Here is a 20,794-nt window from a genome sequence, read left to right as displayed (position 1 = left end):
AAGTTCATTTGGATACGCTTGTGTTCTTTGAGTCATCATAATCATTCAGATATGTATAGCACAAGTAATTTTTTATTTAAATTTGGCTTTAATCAAAGTATTCACATGCACTGACAATTGCATACATTTAATATTAGCATACTTCAGTTTGTTCAACTGTAATTAAATTCTTATTTTCGGCGTACAAATCAAATATGATGCAATTTTGCTACTCCGCTTACTTTACTAAACAATCGCGCAACACAGAATTTATAGAAATAACTCGACTAATAGTGATGGCATTTGAAAGCGGATAGGAAATAGACCATCGTTTGATAGCGATGCGTCGCTGACTTACCTACTATTGAGAGCTTTGCCTCAGTAGAGCGCACGTATTCTACCATAAAAAAAAGAATAAACGGGAAGAGCGAGGAATTTCAGCTGATTGCAGTCCGTCAACCGATTGCATCATGCAGTACATAAACAACTCTAATTTTAATTGAGCTCAAAAGCATATATGTAAATATTTTTAAAACATATTCAGTTTTATAAGTTTCTTATTTTAAACAAGTTACTTGCAAAAAAAGAACAAATTATATCAATTCGGTTGTTTTCAGTTTTTGCTCTTACTTGATAGCTTCACCTCCCCTCATATGATTATTTCTCATATTCATAGTTTTGCTCATAATATTTTCATCTCAACATTACCTACGATTATGATCTTGAAATCACCGGTGATGCTGCGGTCACGTACTTTATTTTTAATCAAAATTTTTCCACTCACGGATTCAGCAGCTATAATAAATAGTGTTAATATGAGCAATTGTTTTCCAAGTCATGGCATGTTATTAAATAAAAATCTTATTTACAAGCATATATGCATTATATGTTGCTCGGCTTTGCTTTATATTATCAGTAATTTCCCTTTGCTATTATTGATGTTTTATTTGTTGATGTTTTTGCTGGGGAGAACAAATTGTTTCTTATATATTACTAAATGAAAAAAAGTGTTTTATCAACAAAAATATTGCTACGTTAACAAAGAAACATAATAAAAATAATTACTCTAAATTGTATTTAAAATAACCTTTTTTTCAAAGACTCACTAAGTCTCAAAACGTTCTCGAATTACCATATTTTCTGTAAACAAACAAAAACGGTAAAACATTTTCGTGGATACTACACCTCACTGTTTATAGTTGAAATTTTACGTTTCGTGCATCGATATTAACACTAATAATAATGTCATCCTTGATATCTAATCGAGAATCAATTTTGCCAATAGGTCAACATTGGGCCGGAAACTGAATGCAGGGGTAGAGTGAAGTTCTAACGACCGAAAATGACGAAGGAGAGGGACTAAAATACTGTTAAATATTTTACTTTTCAAGCTTTGTTGCCTGGATTTGTATATGGACTTGACGTAGCCACTATTAATACGAACCCTTACGATTTTTTCTCATTTGCATGCATACCTCAAACTCATAAGAGTCTCCTTCACAAATGTATTCAATAGAATATACACCTGGCCGCCGTAGCTGATTAATTTGGTGCGTGACTACCACTCCAAAGTGCAAGGTTCGAATGTTTATATATTTTATTTACTTTTTCATTAATGTCTAACACAATTCAGAACAGACATTTAAAATATAAATTCAAAACTAAAATGCAAATTTTACAATATTTAAGATTAAAAAGTGTAGTAAACCCTTAATTTTCTAAAAATACATACCAGTTACAATTGAATTTTAACGAGATTAGTAATGAAACTAAAATAACAAATATTTATAAAGAATTATTTCTATTTCTTACATAGAAAGTAATTTTTTAATTGCATATGAAATACCTGTTTGGCCCCAGAAAGGTCTAAATCCTGAGAGTTAATTACAGTCAGGCACCGTTCTAACGAGTGGCGCATTGGCTCTATATAATGTCCTATAAAAGCCAACGCGAAAAATCTTGAAACGGCGAAAATTTCTGCAAGGCATGTTAAGCTGTATTTTTTCTAGAATAACCGGGCAGTCAATTTCGCCAAAGATAAATGTTACTGCCATAATGGAACCTCTGTCATTTAAGGGGTCCCGGTGGTCTAGGCTATTTTCAGGATTTTTTTTTTACAATAAAGAAATGAAAAAACGACATTTAATATTTTCAGGCTTTTTATTTAATTTCTTTTACATACAAAAATTTAAAAAAAAAAATTGTTTTTAATTTTAAAAATGGCGTTGATGTTGACTCTCCCTAAAATTGGACCTGGACGATGTTGTCCCTTTTGGCTCTTCTAAATATTTATCTGTAACATAAAAACCAAAAAACTTATTATTCAGTATGACTGTAGTTATGTCCCGTTCCAGAATAAAAGAAAAAAATTGACAAAATGGCGCGGTTTTGAATTTGACACTCTAAAAATCGGGTTTTTTTCCAGTTTGTTAATCAAAAAAATACGAAATAATAATATGATACTAGAACGGCCGATAGCCATTGATGATTTGACAACGCCAGGCCGAAAAAAGTAGTTTTGAGATAATTGAATTTAAGGTTTTGACCGCTTAAATGCGACCATTGATGCCGCCGCTTGCCTGCTAAAACGGCTGTAGAATCGAAAATACTAGGAATATCCTTCCAAAACTTTCACAGTATATTTTTAAAAACCTATGCATTCGAAATATAAACAAAAATCGAGTTCTTGAAAATTCCAGACCACCGGGAATGGGAAAAGATTAATCAATCGATAGCGAGATTCGCATGATGGTTTCGGGTCTGAGAAATTGAGTGAATGTAGTGCGAAATGTACACAAATTTCCTGAACAGTCCTCTCGATTTATATGGACTGCATGATATGGTCTTTAAATAAAACAGCATAATCTAATTTAGACCGAACAAACGCAGAGTATAATATCATAAAAGTATTTAGGGCAGTGGAGTGGGATGAGTGACGGAATAATTTAAGTGCGTGATAAAATTAAGCTTTGTATCAAAGAAAACCCCTAAATCTTTTAACACATCATACGAAGCAACTTATGTATAACTAATATGATAAGAGATATTAAGGGGGTTTTGAAGCTTAAAAAATGTGATTTTATGACATTTTTCAATATTAGGAAATAGACGATTCATAAGTCAGCAGGAAAATAAATAATTTAGCTCAGACTGTAGGACGGCGGAATCACTAGAATTTCTTATTTCAGCATAAACTTTTAGATCATCAGCATAGAGGAGAGAATTAATAAACCAAACAAATAACAAATATCCTAAAATACTACCCTGAGGTATACCAGAGGTGGCAATGAACTGTTTCGAAGAAACTCCATCCATAACTACAGTACTACATCTCTTTATTAAATCGGATCGAATCCAATTAAGGAAAGTTGAATGAAAACCGAGACATGCCAATTTGGTTACTTAAACCATATGGGAGATTTTATCAAAGGCTTTATAGAAATTCGTGTATATCGCGTCGATTTGGAAACCATTCTGGAAGCCTGCGTGGAAATCTTTAGAAAAACCCGATAAGTTAGTTAACGTAGATCTTGCAACTTCAAAACCATGCTGTCTACGACTAATCGGACGTCTTACGCTTTTAATACAGCAGATAATTTTGAAATTGGTCTAATTCGCCATATCGCTTTTATTACCGCAGGATACCCATTTATATATACATATGTATATATAATTGGCGCGTACACCCTATTTTGGATGCTTGGCCGAGCTCCTCCTCCCATTTGTGGTGTGCGTCTTGATGTTGTTCCACAAATGGAGGGAGACCCATTTGGAGTTTCAAAATATGTTGGTTTTCTAACAAGGCTTAAAACATGGATTCCGTAGGGTAAATCAACGGCAGATGGTTTATTTAATCAAAGCTCAATCAATCAGACTAGAGCACGTTAACAAAACAATAAATTCGCGCATTAGCAACAGTAAACACTAAAAAAATAAGATCTAGTCGATTCATATATAAATATGTATATGGTATACCACTTATTTGCATTGTTGCTCAGCGTCTCTTATCAGACACCAATATTTAACCAAACAACAAACGTCGTCTAGGCAACCCCCAAACTGCTGATAAGGCATTCCATTCGAATCGCTTAGCTTGATACTGATATACCCGCTTTAAGATTCAGAAAAACAAATTTAGTTGTAATTGTTTAAGACGGTGCGGCGCTTCTAGCCAACGTTTAGTTCGAATTTTGAATGAAGTACGAACGGTCACTTGCATTCTAGTGTTTCCAAACTAAAATATATAGTATTTTGTGTGAGAGATTGAAATAGATTTACGTACAGCTTAGAACAAAAAGAGAAGTGAAAGAAGTCAGCTATAAAAACTTTTCACCATAATTTTAAAGAGAAACTCATTATGTCATTTACAGAAACATCGAAATCCTGCGTCGAATGTAAAAATATACGTGGTACGTATTCTAGTTTTGAACGTTTCAAACTGGGTATCAGAATAATATGAAGAAAGGCTGTAAACCGAGTTAGTTATCTCGAAAATTTAAATACGAATACTTGGTTTATTCGCCAACCAATTGTGATGAACTACTTTTATGGAAAGGTGACTTAAAATGATTATAAATAAGGAAAATTTTGTGTTTTTTGTAAATAAAATTTTCTTTGGTAAAATAATTTAAAACTATATTACTTTTTGTGAAAGTATTTCAATGAATAATATGAAAGTGTATTTGATATGTTCGAGACCTTATTATTTAAGTTCCGTAATCCCTGAGTTAAAGTGGAGGTATTCTGGACAGTAATGTGGTTGGCGATATTTCATCTGGTAGAGCATTTGTATTTGTGCTTGCGAATGATTATATTCAGCAAGTCTGTTGCGATAACCACCTTAACAGTTTACATCAAGTTCGTTCGATAAGAAGTCAATTGGAAACCCCAAGCGGCAAACAAGAAAGAAAAATATTATTGAAGAAATTTATTTCTTCCTTCAGTTTTTTCTGAATCCCATTAATAGGTAATAATGGATCAGTTAAAAATAAATAGCAGTAGGTCTTTATCAAAGCTTTCTACCAGATATACTTACAAGCATATGCATTTACATTTTCAGACGCTAGTGATGCTGCTACCATGAGCTCCCCGAAAATATTTCCTGATAAGAAATATAAAGTAGTGCAGCCGACGGGCAAAGAAGTAACGGGGCTAACACATGAGTGTGGAGTCTTTGGAGCGATCGCTTGCGGGGTATGGCCGACTCAGGTTAGTAAACAAATGGATTATATGCTTTAAGGAAACATGTTTATTTTCCCTATTAAATACTTCTTATTAATTAATACTGCTGACTATATATACTCGTATGTATGTATACAGATATAATTACGGCAACATATAAAAAAGAAGTATATATGTATTTACATAGGTTTGCTAAATCGCACTTTAAAAAACTTCATATATACATACTTGGTGCTTACACCGTTTTTGGTTGGTTGGCGGAGCTCCTCCTACTTTTTACGGTGTGCTTTTTGATATTTTTCTGCAAATGGAAGAACCTACAGTTTTAAGCCGACTCCGAACGGCATATGTTATTCTTATGAAGAGTTTTTTCATGGCAGAAATACACTCGGAGGTTTGCCATTGTCTGCCGAGAGGCGACCGCTTCTCTTTCAATCTTTTGGTGTTTCGTGGCCGGAGTTTCGAGCCTGTGCACTTCCTGCACGTGACTGCCGTCATCCCAACATATTCGGCTACGGCGGCCACTCCAAAAAAACAGTACATACGCCTTGAGTAGTGTTGAAATTAGTTATATTAATATGGCAATTATTTTTCGCAGTCATTTAAAACTTCAGAACAAAGAACAATAATTTTCATTTGATTGGATAGTTTATTTTTCTCATTTGTTTCCTTTAAAATGAAGTCACCGTATTAAACGTTTTGTTTTACACCGAAATAGTAACCGGACAAAATTAAAATTCTTGCCTTAGAGGGAAATAATGACAGTTATAAAAATGAATTTTTTTGTTTGTTGACGGAAATGTTCCTGTTTTCTTCAAGGAAAAATTTTAAAATTGAATTTTCTATCATTTTATCTTTAGGAACCTTTGAGTAAAGGACTTCCGCTTGATACTCATATCGTAATACAATGTGAAGTTTAAACATGGTTTCCATATATTTAGAGAGAAAAGCATTTAAATAATATATAAAAAACGATTTTTGCGACTTTGAAGCTGACCTGGCTGTGGGTTTCAAGCCCGGATACTTACTATTGAATAGTAGTCATGCACAATCAATTAAATTGTATTATATGCATATTTGCAATATAGAATCCACTTACAGTCCATCTAATGAAAGCGTGACCGGTAAAATTCAAACTTAGAGATCCGTTATAAGAAACACTTAAATTCTTTTAACCCTTCTGTTACATTCAAAAAAATTTTACACATGTGATATTTGGGGTCGCGAAATGACCTTACCTGTGTTTTGCTTAGATATCAGTATAAAAGTTTATAATTTTAATAGAAGTTTTTAAAATTCATTAGTTTTATTGATTATTAAGCTGTTATATATACATACTTAAATACATTAGATACATTTTTTTAAATTTGAATGCTCCAAACAATAGGTTTTTGAAACCGTAACCGTTGAACGATGTTGTGGACACACAGGTTTTTTGCAAACCGTTTTACGACGAATTGAGCTAGGGCAAACTGCACAGGTGGCTCGCTGATTAGGTTTTCTTTTTTTCGGAACAGTTCCTGCTGAAGTGCTTGGTTACTCTGCGTCCGCTCTCATATTGCGTACAATATCTGCTGACGGTTCAGTTCTTGGTAGCGTTTTTCTGCTTTTAATTTCCCCATAAACAAGGTCTAAGCCAAGGAAAAGTCTACGTTTATATGTTTTTGCAGCATTCCACGAAGGATTAATTTCTGTCCATAATACAAAGGCATTCAACGCTGAGATATCTACGATGTTTGCAAAAATTGCTACAGGCCAACGATTAGTTTGTCTCTTGCATGTATATGTTTCTACAAGTTGATCAATAGTATCCACTCCAGATTTTGTAGAGTTGTAGAAATTGGGGATATCTGGCAACTTTTTTGGATGGTTTTCCATAACGCTTTTATCGTGGGGCAAGGTACTTAAAACTGTCAGCATCTTATATTTTTTGGGTATGTATTGCACAAGGGTAACTGATCCATTAAAGAAATGTCGACTGCTTAGCACTGGTAGACTCCTTAACTCCACTTTAGTACCACAAACCGGTAAAAATCGTTTATTACTCCTTACGGTGCCTACCAAAGTAATTCTTTTCTTCAATAACTCCAGTGCCAAATCCCGAGTAGTAAAAAAGTTGTCGGTTGTAATATTCCGTCCTTCATACCCATTAACGAGTTCCAACACAGCGCGCTGGCCTTTGTTCCGTTCCGGTGGAGCGGAAGCTGACTCCTTCCCTAAATACATTTGGAAATTAAGGCAAAATTTTGTACGCACATCCGCAGCTACCCATGCTTTCATTCCATATTTGCTTGGTTTACTTGGCATGTAAACTAACTGCCCCTAAAAGGAATTAAACGCTCGTCTACTGTAATATTTTCGTATGGAACAAAAAGTAGCGGTAAATTAGCCACACACTTCTCATACAAATCGCGAATCGGAGCAAGTTTGTCGTTCATTTTTTGAGCCCTTCGATTGTCTCTGTCATCGAACCTCAAAACACGATTAATTTCAAGAAACCTGCCAAGTGACATTGTTGCTCGGAATAATGGTCGGCCGTGCACTTCATCCCAGAGGCTTCGAATACTTTCTCCGTATGAACGATATACTCTTGTAAAAAAATACATTTATGTCTTCATTTTAGCCATAAATACGGAAAATTTTATTGATTTAACTACCTGCTAAAATTAAAATACCCAAATATGCATCGAGTTCTATCTCATCTATTTTTTTATATCCAGCTCCAATTTTTTTTTCGTCTTCTATATTGCTGAATTGTATTATAATTTGCTTTAGTTGGTACGTAAAGCATTGATCGAATGATTCCTTGATAGTAGAAATACGATGTATATGCAGTAACTCCCTGTCTCTATCCTTGCAATAATACATAGGAACACTGCTTTCATTTTCCAATGCAGGTACTATATCTTCATCGTTATCAGAATCTAAATATTCGACAGAAGATCCTTCTGGTTCAAGTTGTTCCACTATATAATCTTCATCCCCATCTTCACTACATTCATCAAAATCCTCATCATTGTCAATAATATGCTCTATTTGGCTTTGAGTCAGACGATTTGGCCTCTAAACCAAATTTCCAAAAATAAACACACCAATAATAATTGAATATTATAATAAAAATACTTACAGAAGCTTGGAATCTTTCCATTTCTATAAGAATTTAACAAATACAAGCTTTTGCAGCAAAAACCTAACCACAAAAAAGGCGCGAAATATACACTTTATATGTAAAACAGCTGATGGTCACCGAATGACCCGAAGGTGCGCGCACGTAAGTTTTGATGTTACCACCTGTTTATTAAATCAAAATCATTTTTTTGTATGCTTTTTCTATTGGATTTATGTCAATACACAAAGTCATGAAAGGAAATTATGAAATGTTGTTAATACTAGCAGATATGATGAAATTCAACCAAAAAAGGTCATGAAATGACCGGAATGTAACAGAAGGGTTAAATAGACGTATCTTTTTCGCAATACGCGTTGTACAATTTTTCGGTTTTATGAGTTCCGCATATGAAAAACTGTTTGTGCAGTTGCAGTGCTCTTATGTACACACCCTAACGGTTCAAAAATGTCACGTGCATTTTATAAGTCGACGGCGTTCATCAATGAATGGGTACAGCGGTATACTCAAGTTAAATACGACGACTTCTCAGAACGAGGTCGAAAACAAAATACCTCTCCAAATCAAGATCAGAAGATCACTAATTTGTTTGTGATTGTTTGCATAGCCGAACTTATCGTTGCGTGAAGCTGAAACAGTTTTAAGAAAAGTGATGCTAATATGTCCGAAGGCACGGTTCAAGGACGTTTACGCACAGAGACCTCAAATTCCGAAGCAAATTGAAAAGACCGCTGCTCTAATTATCACACACTAAAAAAGGACTTGCTTGGGCTAAGGCAAATTCAGACCGGAATTAGGTAGACGTAATATTCACGGATGAATGTTCCTTTTGCGAATAGTTGCATGCGTCGGTCCTAGTGTACTACTAATAATCAACAATTTCAACGAACTGTTAAGGATCCAGTTACGGTTTATGTTTGGAGTTGCTTTTCCGAAAAAAGATTTGGCCATGTTGCGGAATTGACTGATCCGGCTCGAAGGACCAAAATGTTGCGGAATTGACTTATGACAAAAAATGATGCGGGAATGTTGCTTGTAGAATCCTTAATAATATTGCGGGAGAGTTGCTTGGAGAATCCTTGATAATATTGCGGGAAGGCGGCCAAAAGTCCAATTTTCCAGAGCAAAATGAAATTCTCATGCTTCAGCTTTGAAGTTACAATTTTTACTCACAATTTTATTACAAAACTATTCCCTTTATATACACAATTATTTCACAAAACCTACTTATGTTCACAGAAAATTATATCGAATAATATGAGTTGAAAAAACATTAAAGTATTTTAAACTAATACTCAACATATCGCCGCCCTTGAACTATCTCAATAAGTTCAATATAGAAATTTACAAATTATAGCAAAGAAAAATATGAAAAGCTTGATAACATTTATGATGAATTAGTAGTTTCTTCGTGAAACAAGTCTCCTTTCGTTGGTAAAGGGCAGAGCTTTACTATGGGCCGAACTAATTCGCCATGCGGTGTTTTCAGCGTAACCACTCTCACGCGTCCATCGGCGCCAGGGTGGCATTTAATAACACGTGCCAGCGTCCACTTCGTCGGAGGGGTAGGCTCGTTGAAGACTGCAACTACATCACCTTCTTCGATGTTGCGTGAAGGGCGAAGCCACTTGGTACGACGTTGCAAGCTGACGAGATATTCGTCTCTCCAACGACGCCATAAATGCTGTCTCATGGCAGAGATCGCTTGCCACCGCTGACGCAGATTTCCACGGAGCCCTTGACCCTCAGGCTCCGGGATAGATTTAAGCGGTTCACCGACAATGAAGTGACCATTCGTAAGTACCTCTACATCACCAGCGGCTGCAGAATTGTCACAGAGTGGGCGGGAGATGACGCAGGCTTCTACTTCTGTCAGCAGTGTGTTGAACTCTTCGTAGGACAGAAGAATTTCGCTCATAACACGTTTCAGATGATATTTGACTCTTTTTATGCCAATCTCCCAGTACCCCCCCATATGAGGCGCGGACGGAGGGTTGAAACGCCATTCGATGTTAGAGTCTACAAAAAACGAATGGAGTTTGGTATCAGCCATACACCTTTCAAACGCAATTCGAAGCTTCTGGCCCCGACGAAATTCGTCCCATTGTCAGAAGAAATGACCTTGCAAAAACCTCTGCGGCTTACAAATCTTTTGAAGGCATTGAGGAAGTTCAATGTTGATAGATCTCCGACAAACTCTAAATGCATCGCCCCGGTGCATATGCAAATAAAAACGCAAATATAACCCTTGGTGGCCTTTGCTCCTCTCCCATGAGTGAACTTGTAAGAGTATGGTCCAGCAAAATCGACAGCAGCGTGGATGAAACAGCGTGCGTAGGTGGTTCGGATCGCAGGTAAATCCCCCATTGATTGTGCGGCGAGATTGCGGTTGAGACAGGTGCACTTTACGCATTTGCGATATGTGCTACGAATTAGGCTGCGGGCGCCAATAACCCAATATCGACGTTGCAGGATGGTTTGCATGATGCGAGGTCCAGCGTGTAATGTGAATTCGTGAATATCGTGAATGATCAGTTTCGCAAGTGGGCAGTTTTTTGGCAGGATAATCGGATGTCTTACGTCAGCAGCTACTTCAGCGTTCTTGATCCTACCTCCTACTCGTAAGACGTTTTTCTCATCGAGATATGGCTGCAATGTCAAAATACTACTCCGAAGCGGAATCGGCTTTCTTCTGCTACAAAGACAAATTTCATTAGAAAAATACAGGAATTGTGTATACCTGATCAAGCGCAGTTCAGCTTCGGATATCTCTTGACAGCAGGGAGGACCGACCCGTTTAGCAGCGTTGATTCGTGTCTTAACTCGAGCGTTGACGAAAAACCTTAACACGTAAGCAATGATGCGGCGCAGCTTGGAATACGATGAATATCTAATCAATACAGGCCAGTGGTCATCTGAGCTCGTAGCATGGGCGACGACCTTGCTACGAACGCCCAACTGAGTTGTGTGTTGCGAAGGTGATAGCTTCCAGAAATGGTCAGGACCTTTTAAGAATTCAGGACCAGACCACCATAGTTTTTGATGCAGTAGTTCAGATGGAGTTACACCTCTAGAAGCGCAATCTGCTGGATTCAGTTCAGAGCGGATATGGTTCCAACATTCAGGCGGTAAAACTTCTTGGATGTCAGCAACACGATTGGCAACGAAAGTTATCCACTTACTAGGATGCGCCTGAAGCCATGCCAATGTAATAGTTGAGTCAGTCCAAGCATAGATCGGATAGCGGAGATCACCCCAGCTATGTAACACGCTTTGCGCTAATTTAGCAGCAAGATGTGCAGCGCACAATTCTAAGCGCGGCAGGGTTGTTGTTTTAAGTGGTGCTACCCTAGTCTTTGACGAGATCAGCACGACAGTAATACTACCGTGTAATGTGCGCGCGTACATTACGGCAGCGTAAGCGCGTTCGGAAGCGTCAGCGAAAATATGTAGCTCAGTGAACGATTCACCTGCTCCTGAGCCAAACCAGCGACTTATCTTTAAACTTGATAGCAGTAGCAATTCCGAGCGATGTTGTCGCCACTGAGCTGCGATGCAGTCTGGAATAACGTCATCCCAACCGACACGCATACGCCAGATCTCCTGAAACCACATCTTTGATCTTATGGTCGCTGGAGCGAGCAGACCCAGTGGGTCGAAAAGCCTGCTAGTATCAGACAAGAATGTTCTCTTCGTCAAAATAGTGGGTGGTTGATTCAGATTAACTGAGAACGTGAAGTAGTCCTCCTCTGTATTCCATATCAGGCCCAAGGCATGGACATCTTTACTATCGACTAGGTAGTGTGATATATTTTCCGATGCATTCGAAACATTTTCAGAAAGTTCCGCACAATTAGACGCCCATTTTCGAAGTTCGAAGCCCCCTTCCTTCAGTATTTCGGAGACGTTTCGTTGTAAACATAGCAGCTCTTCTTTAGAAGACGCACCAGTGAGGAGATCATCCATGTAAAAGTCCTTATGGATGACGGCAGCAGCCTTCTCACAAATGTGTGACGAATATTTTGCGGTTGTTGCAGCGATTTAACGGCTAAGTAGGACGCAGCGGCAACGCCATAAGTAACGCGCAACATGCGATAATCCTTTATGGGTAACGTCGGGTCACGACGCCAGACAATGCGCTGTAGATCGAGGTTTTTCGTGTACATGCATATTTGGCGGTACATTTTCGCGATGTCCGCGATTACTGCGTAGCGATGCGTTCTGAAACGTGTTAAAATTGAATATAAATCAGGTTGCAATTGGGGACCAACAAATAATGCATCGTTCAACGAATTCCCGGTGGTGGTTTCGGCGAACGCATTGAACACGACTCTCAATTTAGTCGTGACACTTGACTCTTTTATAACGGGGTGATGCGGCATATAGAACGTTTGATCCGTTGGCGGTGGTGCAAGTTCCATGTGCTTCATGTCGATGAGTTCTTGCATGAACTCATTGTAGCGTTGGCGTAGGTCGTCATCTCGCGCAAGTCTTTTTTCGATGCTTAGTAGACTTCGAACAGCATAACTTCGTGATGCTCCCAAGGGTACGTCAGATTTCAGCGGCAGCTCTACTATAAATCGACCCTCAGGTGACCTTCTGTGCGTTTTTTCGAAAAACTCTTCACAATAGCGTTCCTCGTAGGTGAGGTGGGCCTATTTCGGTGCTTCTTCTAACTCCCAAAGTCTAGTGAGCGCTCGATCTAAATGAACTTCACAATGCAAAGACTGTAAGCCCAGCGAAGAGGATTCGGACCCATCGACATTTCCAAACAACGTCCAACCGAAAACCGTTCGTTGAACCATGGGCGTACCGGGTGGACCCTTACGAATCTCCGAGCAGAGGAGCTGTCCCATGACGTCCATTCCAACCAAAATATCGATACGCCCAGGTTTCATGAAGTGCTGATCGGCTAAAAATAGATCTTGTATGTGCGGCCACGCCGAAACCTTCAAGGGCTGTGTTGGCAAATCGCTTGTGATTTTAGGCAGAATCAATGCGTCAACAGTAAAGCATAGATCTGAAAAATGAGATGATAATAAAGCGGGTTGCCAATGACCAGAGCAATCGCGTACCTTGACTAAGGCGGTCGCCAACAACACAGTTCTCTCTCTTGGACAAAGCTGGTTGGGATTGGCATTCAAATGTGAAGACGTACAGGCAGCAGCAGTGTCTGTGGAAGGACCGTTAGCGGATGAAACGGTTACGTTCGTTTGATGCATGACGTCTGCGGCGAGGGAGAAAGGCCTAAGAGAGGCGCTGTTGACGAAATGAGCAACGGTTGTAGCGTTAGTTGTAGCGGCAGCATTATGCAACAGCGTGTGATGGCGTTGATGGCAAATCCTGCATGCAGATGTGCTGTTACACTTTGCCTTATAATGGCCTGAACTTAAGCAGTTCATGCACACGCGCGATTCTCTCACAAATTTCGACTTACCGTTTGCGTCTAGGTCCCGAAATTTTTCACAACTGTATATTTTGTGTGGCCCGTTACAAAATGTACAGCCCGTGCTGTTCTGATCTTGCACTGCGTGAAACATATTCGTAGACTTACACACCGACGCGGTTTTACCCTTAGCTGGCAATAATACCGTTGACGATGATAGCATTGATAGAGAACGACATCTAACTTCTAAAAACGTGGCCAGCTGTTCGAATGTCAGAGGCTCATCAGTGACAAGTGATAGCTCCCATTGCTTTCGTGTCTCGAAGCCTAATTTATTGACTAGTTCGTACACTAGCCAATCGTCCCAAAATTCCACAGGGCGTCCCAAAGCCTTAAGCGCGCGTATATGTTGCTGGAAAGCGTCGATCACTCCCTTAATTGCGTCGGCGGTATCACTAGCTGCCCTCTTTACGTTGGCCATAGCTCTAAAATGTACTTCAACTATAACGCGCATGACCTTATAACGCGATTTTAGTAGGTCCCAAGCTTCTTCATAATTAACATCACATATTTTAAACCCACTTATGATTTTTAACGCGTCACCCCTTAAACAACTACGAAGATAGTGAAGTTTTTGACCATTTGACAATGCGGCATTACAGTCGACCAAGGCAGAAAATGCGTCAAAAAAACCGATCCACTCAGTGGAATCCCCAGAGAATTTAGGCAGCTCCATCTTTGGCAGCCGTATTGCTGCAGACACAGGCGTTGACACGGACGCGGGTTGCGCTTCGGCACGACACTTCTGTACGCGATTGAAATTTGCTAAAGCCGTAGAGTACCACGTCTCAGCTTGAATTCGCACACTTTCTTCAATATCTACATTTTCACTTTCACACGAAATTCCGACCGCATCTTGAGCGCTATTAAAGCGAGTCCACTGTCCACTGAGCAGTTGCATATAACTTTTTATGCTTTCTGCATCCATCGTAAAGGCATCGTCCACACTCTTAGCCATATACCGCTTAATGGCGTTAAGTGCAGAGTCGCGTGTTTTTACCGAGCTCGACATTTTTTTCTTGTCCTTGTAGATTTGAAGGACGATATTCGCATTGCTATCACGCATAAATCAACGCACTAGAGCCCCTCTTTTTTACCTTGTTCACTGGTTACTTATAGTTAATTGTTATTTAACACTAATTAACCGCGATAAGACACTTTCATTTAATTAGCCGAAATCGATTGGTAGAAAGACCCAAAAAATGCTAATTAATTGAGATATGTATGTAGTACCTGTATGCACCTTAGCCAAAATCTATTGGCTAAACTTTAAATGTTTGCGGGATTGACTTATCCGACTCGAAGGACCAAAATGTTGCGGAATTGACTTATGACAAAAAATGATGCGGGAATGTTGCTTGTAGAATCCTTAATAATATTGCGGGAGAGTTGCTTGGAGAATCCTTGATAATATTGCGGGAAGGCGGCCAAAAGTCCTATTTCCCAGAGCAAAATGAAATTCTGATGCTTCAGCTTTGAAGTTACAATTTTTACTCACAATTTTATTACAAAACTATTCCCTTTATATACACAATTATTTCACAAAACCTACTTATGTTCACAGAAAATTATATCGAATAATATGAGTTGAAAAAACATTAAAGTATTTTAAACTAATACTCAACAGGCCATTTAGTTGTGTTTACGCCCACATTGAATGCTGTTTTGATGAATAAAATTTACCAAAAAACATTGTTACAGTAAGTTGCGAAGATGTTTGGAAGAACTAGCCAACGATTCTAAGCATCGAAGCCGAAGGAAACGGCTTCCTTCTTATGGATTGTGCAAAACACACTTAAATTTCAATCGACAGGCATGCTTTCATCCGACCATATTATGTAGAGGAACTGATGCATGCACCTCACCATCTCCTTGCCGCTATATTTGAATAATTCAGATGGCAGTCCGTCAGCTCCCGCAGTTTTGTTGTTCTTTAGTTGTGTTCTCACTATTCACACCTCGTCATGGTCGGGTAGCGGAATGACAGTCCCGGGATCCGGATCTTCACATTATTTATGACATATGCAGTTGTCACCATTTAGGAAGTTGGAGAAGTATTCCCTCCAAAACTTAAGTATCCTCTGGACGTCAGTCACCCGTTTGTGGTCTTTGTTCATACAGAAAAACACCCCGGTCTTGAAATTTTCTGTAAGCCGCCGAACTTTCTGGTAGAATTTTCGGGTGTTTTTCCTATCGGCCATCATCTCATGCTGTTCTCTTTCACCTATTTTTGCCTTTCGGTTCTTCCTTTCCTAACTCCTGATAGCAATCCGTCACGGCTCGTGCTGCGCCGGATCGCAGCACCATTTCTTTTGCGCTGGCGTGACATTCGTCGGGCTCGCCGAAATCCGATTTCTTCTTCGGTACCGGTACGCAGATAACGAAAAATAGGGATCCATTGCTCGTGTGTGCCGGGTTGTAGGGAGCAGGAGTGCGGGTCGAGTTAGACGTACGTCTTTTACAGGGCGTGTGCGGATTTGGGCTATAAATAATGATAAGTCGATGTTAGGTCTTTGAATAGTATGTACATCTAAAACACTGGAAGCGTGTCTTCCAACGATCGCAACATGATCGATATGGCCTCGTGTTTTTCGATCAGTAGACAGCCACTCAGCTTATTAAATTCGTTTGTGCTGGAATTTGGTGCTACTGACTTCCATATTTGGGGGTCCGGCGAAGTCAATCAACATCAGTCAGTTAGCAGATATGTCGTATCTGTTTTGTTTTGTGCGTTGTTCTTCCAGAATCCAAATAGCGCTTCCGCGCCATTTTGTTGCCACATCCTCGTTACCAACTTGTTTAACGGTTATTTACAGCATAACTATATCCAGTCTGTGCGGTTAAGGAACCTTAATAGGTTGTTAACGCACAGATTTCTCAATTTTAAGTCTGTGAGAATATATACCAGCTCCAACACCGCAGCCCATTTTACTTCCATCCGTATAGACTGTAGTGTCGAGGTTTTTTAGAGAGAATCCCTTATTCCATTCTTCCTTAGTTGGAAAGAGAGTGGCAAAATTCCTATTGAAAGCTACCGTCGGGACGATGTAGTCAGTTCTCACCGAGATTAACTGAGTTTGTCGCAATAATAGACTAGCATGACCATAAGTTTTTTCTCTCCAGCGACCCGCTTCGTTTAACCCAAATGCACTTATGGTTGCCGTCTTCTTAATATGTAGGTCTATTGGAATAACGTGTGTCAGTGCATTGAGAGCCTCTCTAGGACATGATCTGATTTCACCGACCGTTATTGCACATGCTGATCTTTGTATTATGCCGAGTAGTTTGTTATTGTACTCTCTCCCTAGAGCCTTCCACCAAACTACCGAACCATACAATAGAATAGGTCGTATAACCGTCTTATACAGCCATAATGTATGCTTAGGTTGAAGACCCCATCTTCTTCCAAGCATACGTTTACAGGCATATAAAGCAATTTCTGCCTTCCTTACCCGTTCTTCAACATTTAATTTCTAGCTTAGTTTGGAGTCCAGAATTATCCCTAAGTACTTTGCGCTGGGCGATAGTGATCGTATTAGGTCACAGCCCGGACGCCATTAACACCACATCATCAGCGTACGCCACAGCTTTTACCATATTAGCTTTGATGATCCTGGTTTCTAGCATAGAGATGACCCAATTACTGATGCAATTGTCCACCTCTAAGTCTATCAACGCCCGTTGGATCGCATCTGTACTAACATTGTTACCAAGAATGCCGCCATGGTATAATGTTTGTGCTCTAGAGAGCCCTCTATTGTTCGGATTACCTCGTGAAGCGCTGTCTCCGTAGATTTGCCTTTAAGGTACGCATGTTGTGCAGTAGATATACCAGAGCTCTCCAAAGAGCTTCTAAGATATATATCCAAAAGTCTTTCAAAGGTTTTTAACAGGAAAGACGGAAGACGGAAGACGACCTTGACTAGTTTCCAACTATCTGGAATATGACCTAGGTTTAAACACGCGTTGCATTTGACTTGTTTGTTTTATTTTTGGTACTTGGACGCATACTATATAGTTTGATTACATGGCGCTTCATTAACTCTGAATTATCAGTTCAAAACTTCTGGAATATAAATGAGTTAAAGGTTAACTCAATTAGCAACTCAAATTATTATCACTAAATAATAAATAAAAACATATTTTGCGATGCAATCATTGGTATTGCAGAATTACAAGCTAAATCCGATTGCTAAGAGGTGTCTGTCACATAACGATTCCTATGTCTTTATTATTTAAAATTTCATTAAACCAGATTAATGCAAGTGATAGTGAAAGCGTTCGAGTGTGATTTTGCGTATAATATCAGTTTTCAGTCCGAAAGGCGCGAGTTTAGGTTATCTCAGGCATAACGGACAATAACAAAACATAATTATGTATAAATATATAGGTAAGTAGTCATGCCATAGTCACAGATTCGGCGTCATCTTATTATTTGTTGATCTTAAACAAGCGCAATGACTCCTGTAGAAGAGCTAGGCGGGCCTCCTTCCTATCTATGTGCCAATTATTTGAAAATTAAAATAACAAATACGTTTCATACTATTTATGGTTCATTAATAAGTTAATCATTATCAGTATTGACGTCATTATTGGGTGCGTGTTGATTGTTATTGTCTTATTTGATTGTGATTCGATGTCTTGGGTTACTTGGAATGATAATTAATTATTGTACAATGTACTGAATTTCATTAGCTTATCAAAATCACGAAATATCCGCTAGGGGGTCTTAGACCTGATGGTTTTTGTTTACAGTTCTGCGTTTTTTTTGGTGTGGATTGTTATGTGTGCCGATTTCTGACGTTATTGATAGCAAATATTTCGATTGCGTCAAAACAGAGCGTCCAGTTATACATAGGTAATTCAAGCTGTTAATTGATCGATTAAAAGAGGGGCGTGTCACGTCCGTAATGCGTTTTTGATTTCGTCACTCAAGATGTGTTAATTGCTAAAGTGTTTTGGTTTTTATTTTTTGTCTTTTAAGATTGATATTGCTCAGGTCATTTGTCTTGGTTTAGTAGCTCTACAGCATCGCGGCCAGGAATCGGCCGGCATTGCCACCAGCCAAGGCAAAAACTCCAAGAACTTTAGTATCCATAAGGGAATGGGCATGATCAGTAATCTCTTCAATGACGACTCGATCAAAAAATTAAAGGGTAATCTTGGCATTGGACACACACGATACTCGACATCAGCTGCATCGGAAGTAGTAAATTGTCAACCCTTCGTTGTTCACACCGCCCATGGTGCTTTGGCGATTGCGCACAATGGGGAACTCATTAACTGCGAATCGTTGCGTCGAGTTGTAAGTAATTGAAAGTATTTTGTTGCGACGTTATGCCATTAATTTAACTCTTTTAAGGTGTTGGAGCGCGGGGTTGGCCTCTCCACCCATAGTGATAGTGAGTTGATCGCGCAGTCCCTTTGCTGCGCACCCGAAGATGCCAGCGAACATGATGGACCTGATTGGCCAGCTCGCATACGCCAATTTATGACGCTTGCTCCGCTGTCGTACTCGCTGGTTGTTATGCATAAGGATAAAATTTATGCAGTACGCGATTCCTATGGTAATCGGCCACTATGTATTGGCAAGATCGTACCAATTACACTCGGCCCCGGAAAGCCAGAAGATGCAACCGCCGAAGGTTGGGTTGTATCGAGTGAAAGTTGCGGTTTCCTCTCGATAGGTGCACGTTATGTACGAGAAGTGGAACCAGGTGAGATCGTAGAGCTGACGCGTAATGGCTTCCGTACTGTGGATATCGTCGAGCGCCCAGATTACAAGAAAATGGCCTTTTGTATTTTCGAATATGTGTATTTTGCGCGCAGTGACTCTACTTTTGAAGGGCAGATGGTTTACTCAGTGCGATTGCAGTGTGGTAGGCAATTAGCTCTAGAAGCACCTATAGAAGCAGATATTGTGAGCTCTGTACCTGAATCGGGCACAGCGGCAGCCCATGGCTATGCAAGAGAGGTAAGAGAAATAGTTTTTCTTGCCCAGCTCCATCTTAGATATATCTCTTCTCCAGTCTGGCATACCCTTTGCAGAGGTGCTTTGCAAGAATAGATATGTCGGTCGAACTTTTATCCAGCCCTCGACGCGGTTACGCCAGTTGGGTGTTGCAAAAAAGTTTGGGGCGCTCTCTGTAAACTGTGAAGGCAAACGTGTGGTTCTGATTGATGACTCAATAGTGCGAGGTAACACCATTGGCCCTATTATCAAATTGTTGCGGGATGCTGGTGCTAAAGAGGTACACATTCGTATTGCTAGTCCACCGTTAATGTACCCTTGCTATATGGGGATTAATATACCAACAAGGCAAGAGCTCATTGCAAACGAATTACTGCCAGATGAGCTAGCTGACCATGTCGGTAAGTCGATCAGAACCATTTATTACGCTTTCACTCTTTAATTTTTTGGATTTTCATTGTTCAATAGGCGCGGATAGTTTGAAATATCTCAGCGTGGCTGGTCTTATTACGGCTGTTGAAATAAACAAGTCAAACACGAATCCCATTAAAACGGGGTACTGCACAGCGTGTCTGACTGGAGAGTATCCGGGTGGTCTACCTGAAGAACTTAGTTGGTAAATTCAACATATTGTACATACATAGTTTTATACATATAGTTATCAATATTATTACTTAAGTATCCAAGTAGAAATAAAACAGTTAGTTAAATTTATTTATATCTCTGAGTAATGATGACAAATGGACTGTGTGTCACATCGCTATAAAAGCGATAAAAAAGTGAAAAAGCTAGTATATTTTACAAAGGATTTATAGATTGTTAGTACAGACGTATATACATATAAACACATAAATGTAATCAATTGTGAAAACGACATTCTATAAAAATAATGTATTATTTTTTACCTTTTAACTTTTGGTCATTTGAAAAATATACTTCTATATATTATCCTATAGTCGTATACTTCTATAATATAAACGTTATCGACTTCAAAATGCAGTAGGACTGAAAATGCACTCGCATGATTTGAAAAACAAGAAAAACTTTTAGTTATTACTGTTTGGAGCTTTTGTTACTGTTTTGCTTTAAG

At 39.1% G+C, this 20,794-nt stretch overlaps 1 protein-coding gene across 1 annotated transcript; it reads left to right on the top strand.

The window, feature by feature from the left end:
• The first annotated feature begins 4,120 nt into the window (after positions 1 to 4,120).
• On the top strand, positions 4,121 to 20,657 carry LOC128859860 (amidophosphoribosyltransferase). Its single transcript, XM_054096972.1, has 6 exons — positions 4,121 to 4,388; positions 5,039 to 5,187; positions 18,718 to 19,038; positions 19,096 to 19,707; positions 19,763 to 20,105; positions 20,173 to 20,657. The coding sequence occupies exons 1-6, from the start codon at positions 4,337 to 4,339 to the stop codon at positions 20,322 to 20,324; spliced, it is 1,629 nt and encodes a 542-aa protein (XP_053952947.1). The 5' UTR covers positions 4,121 to 4,336; the 3' UTR covers positions 20,325 to 20,657.
• Positions 20,658 to 20,794: the final 137 nt, after the last annotated feature.

The sequence above is a fragment of the Anastrepha ludens genome, chromosome 4, assembly GCF_028408465.1.
Source record: "Anastrepha ludens isolate Willacy chromosome 4, idAnaLude1.1, whole genome shotgun sequence".
Taxonomy (NCBI): Eukaryota; Metazoa; Arthropoda; class Insecta; order Diptera; family Tephritidae; genus Anastrepha; species Anastrepha ludens.
Note: the sequence above shows the minus strand (reverse complement) of the source record. Positions and strands in the feature narration are given on the sequence as shown.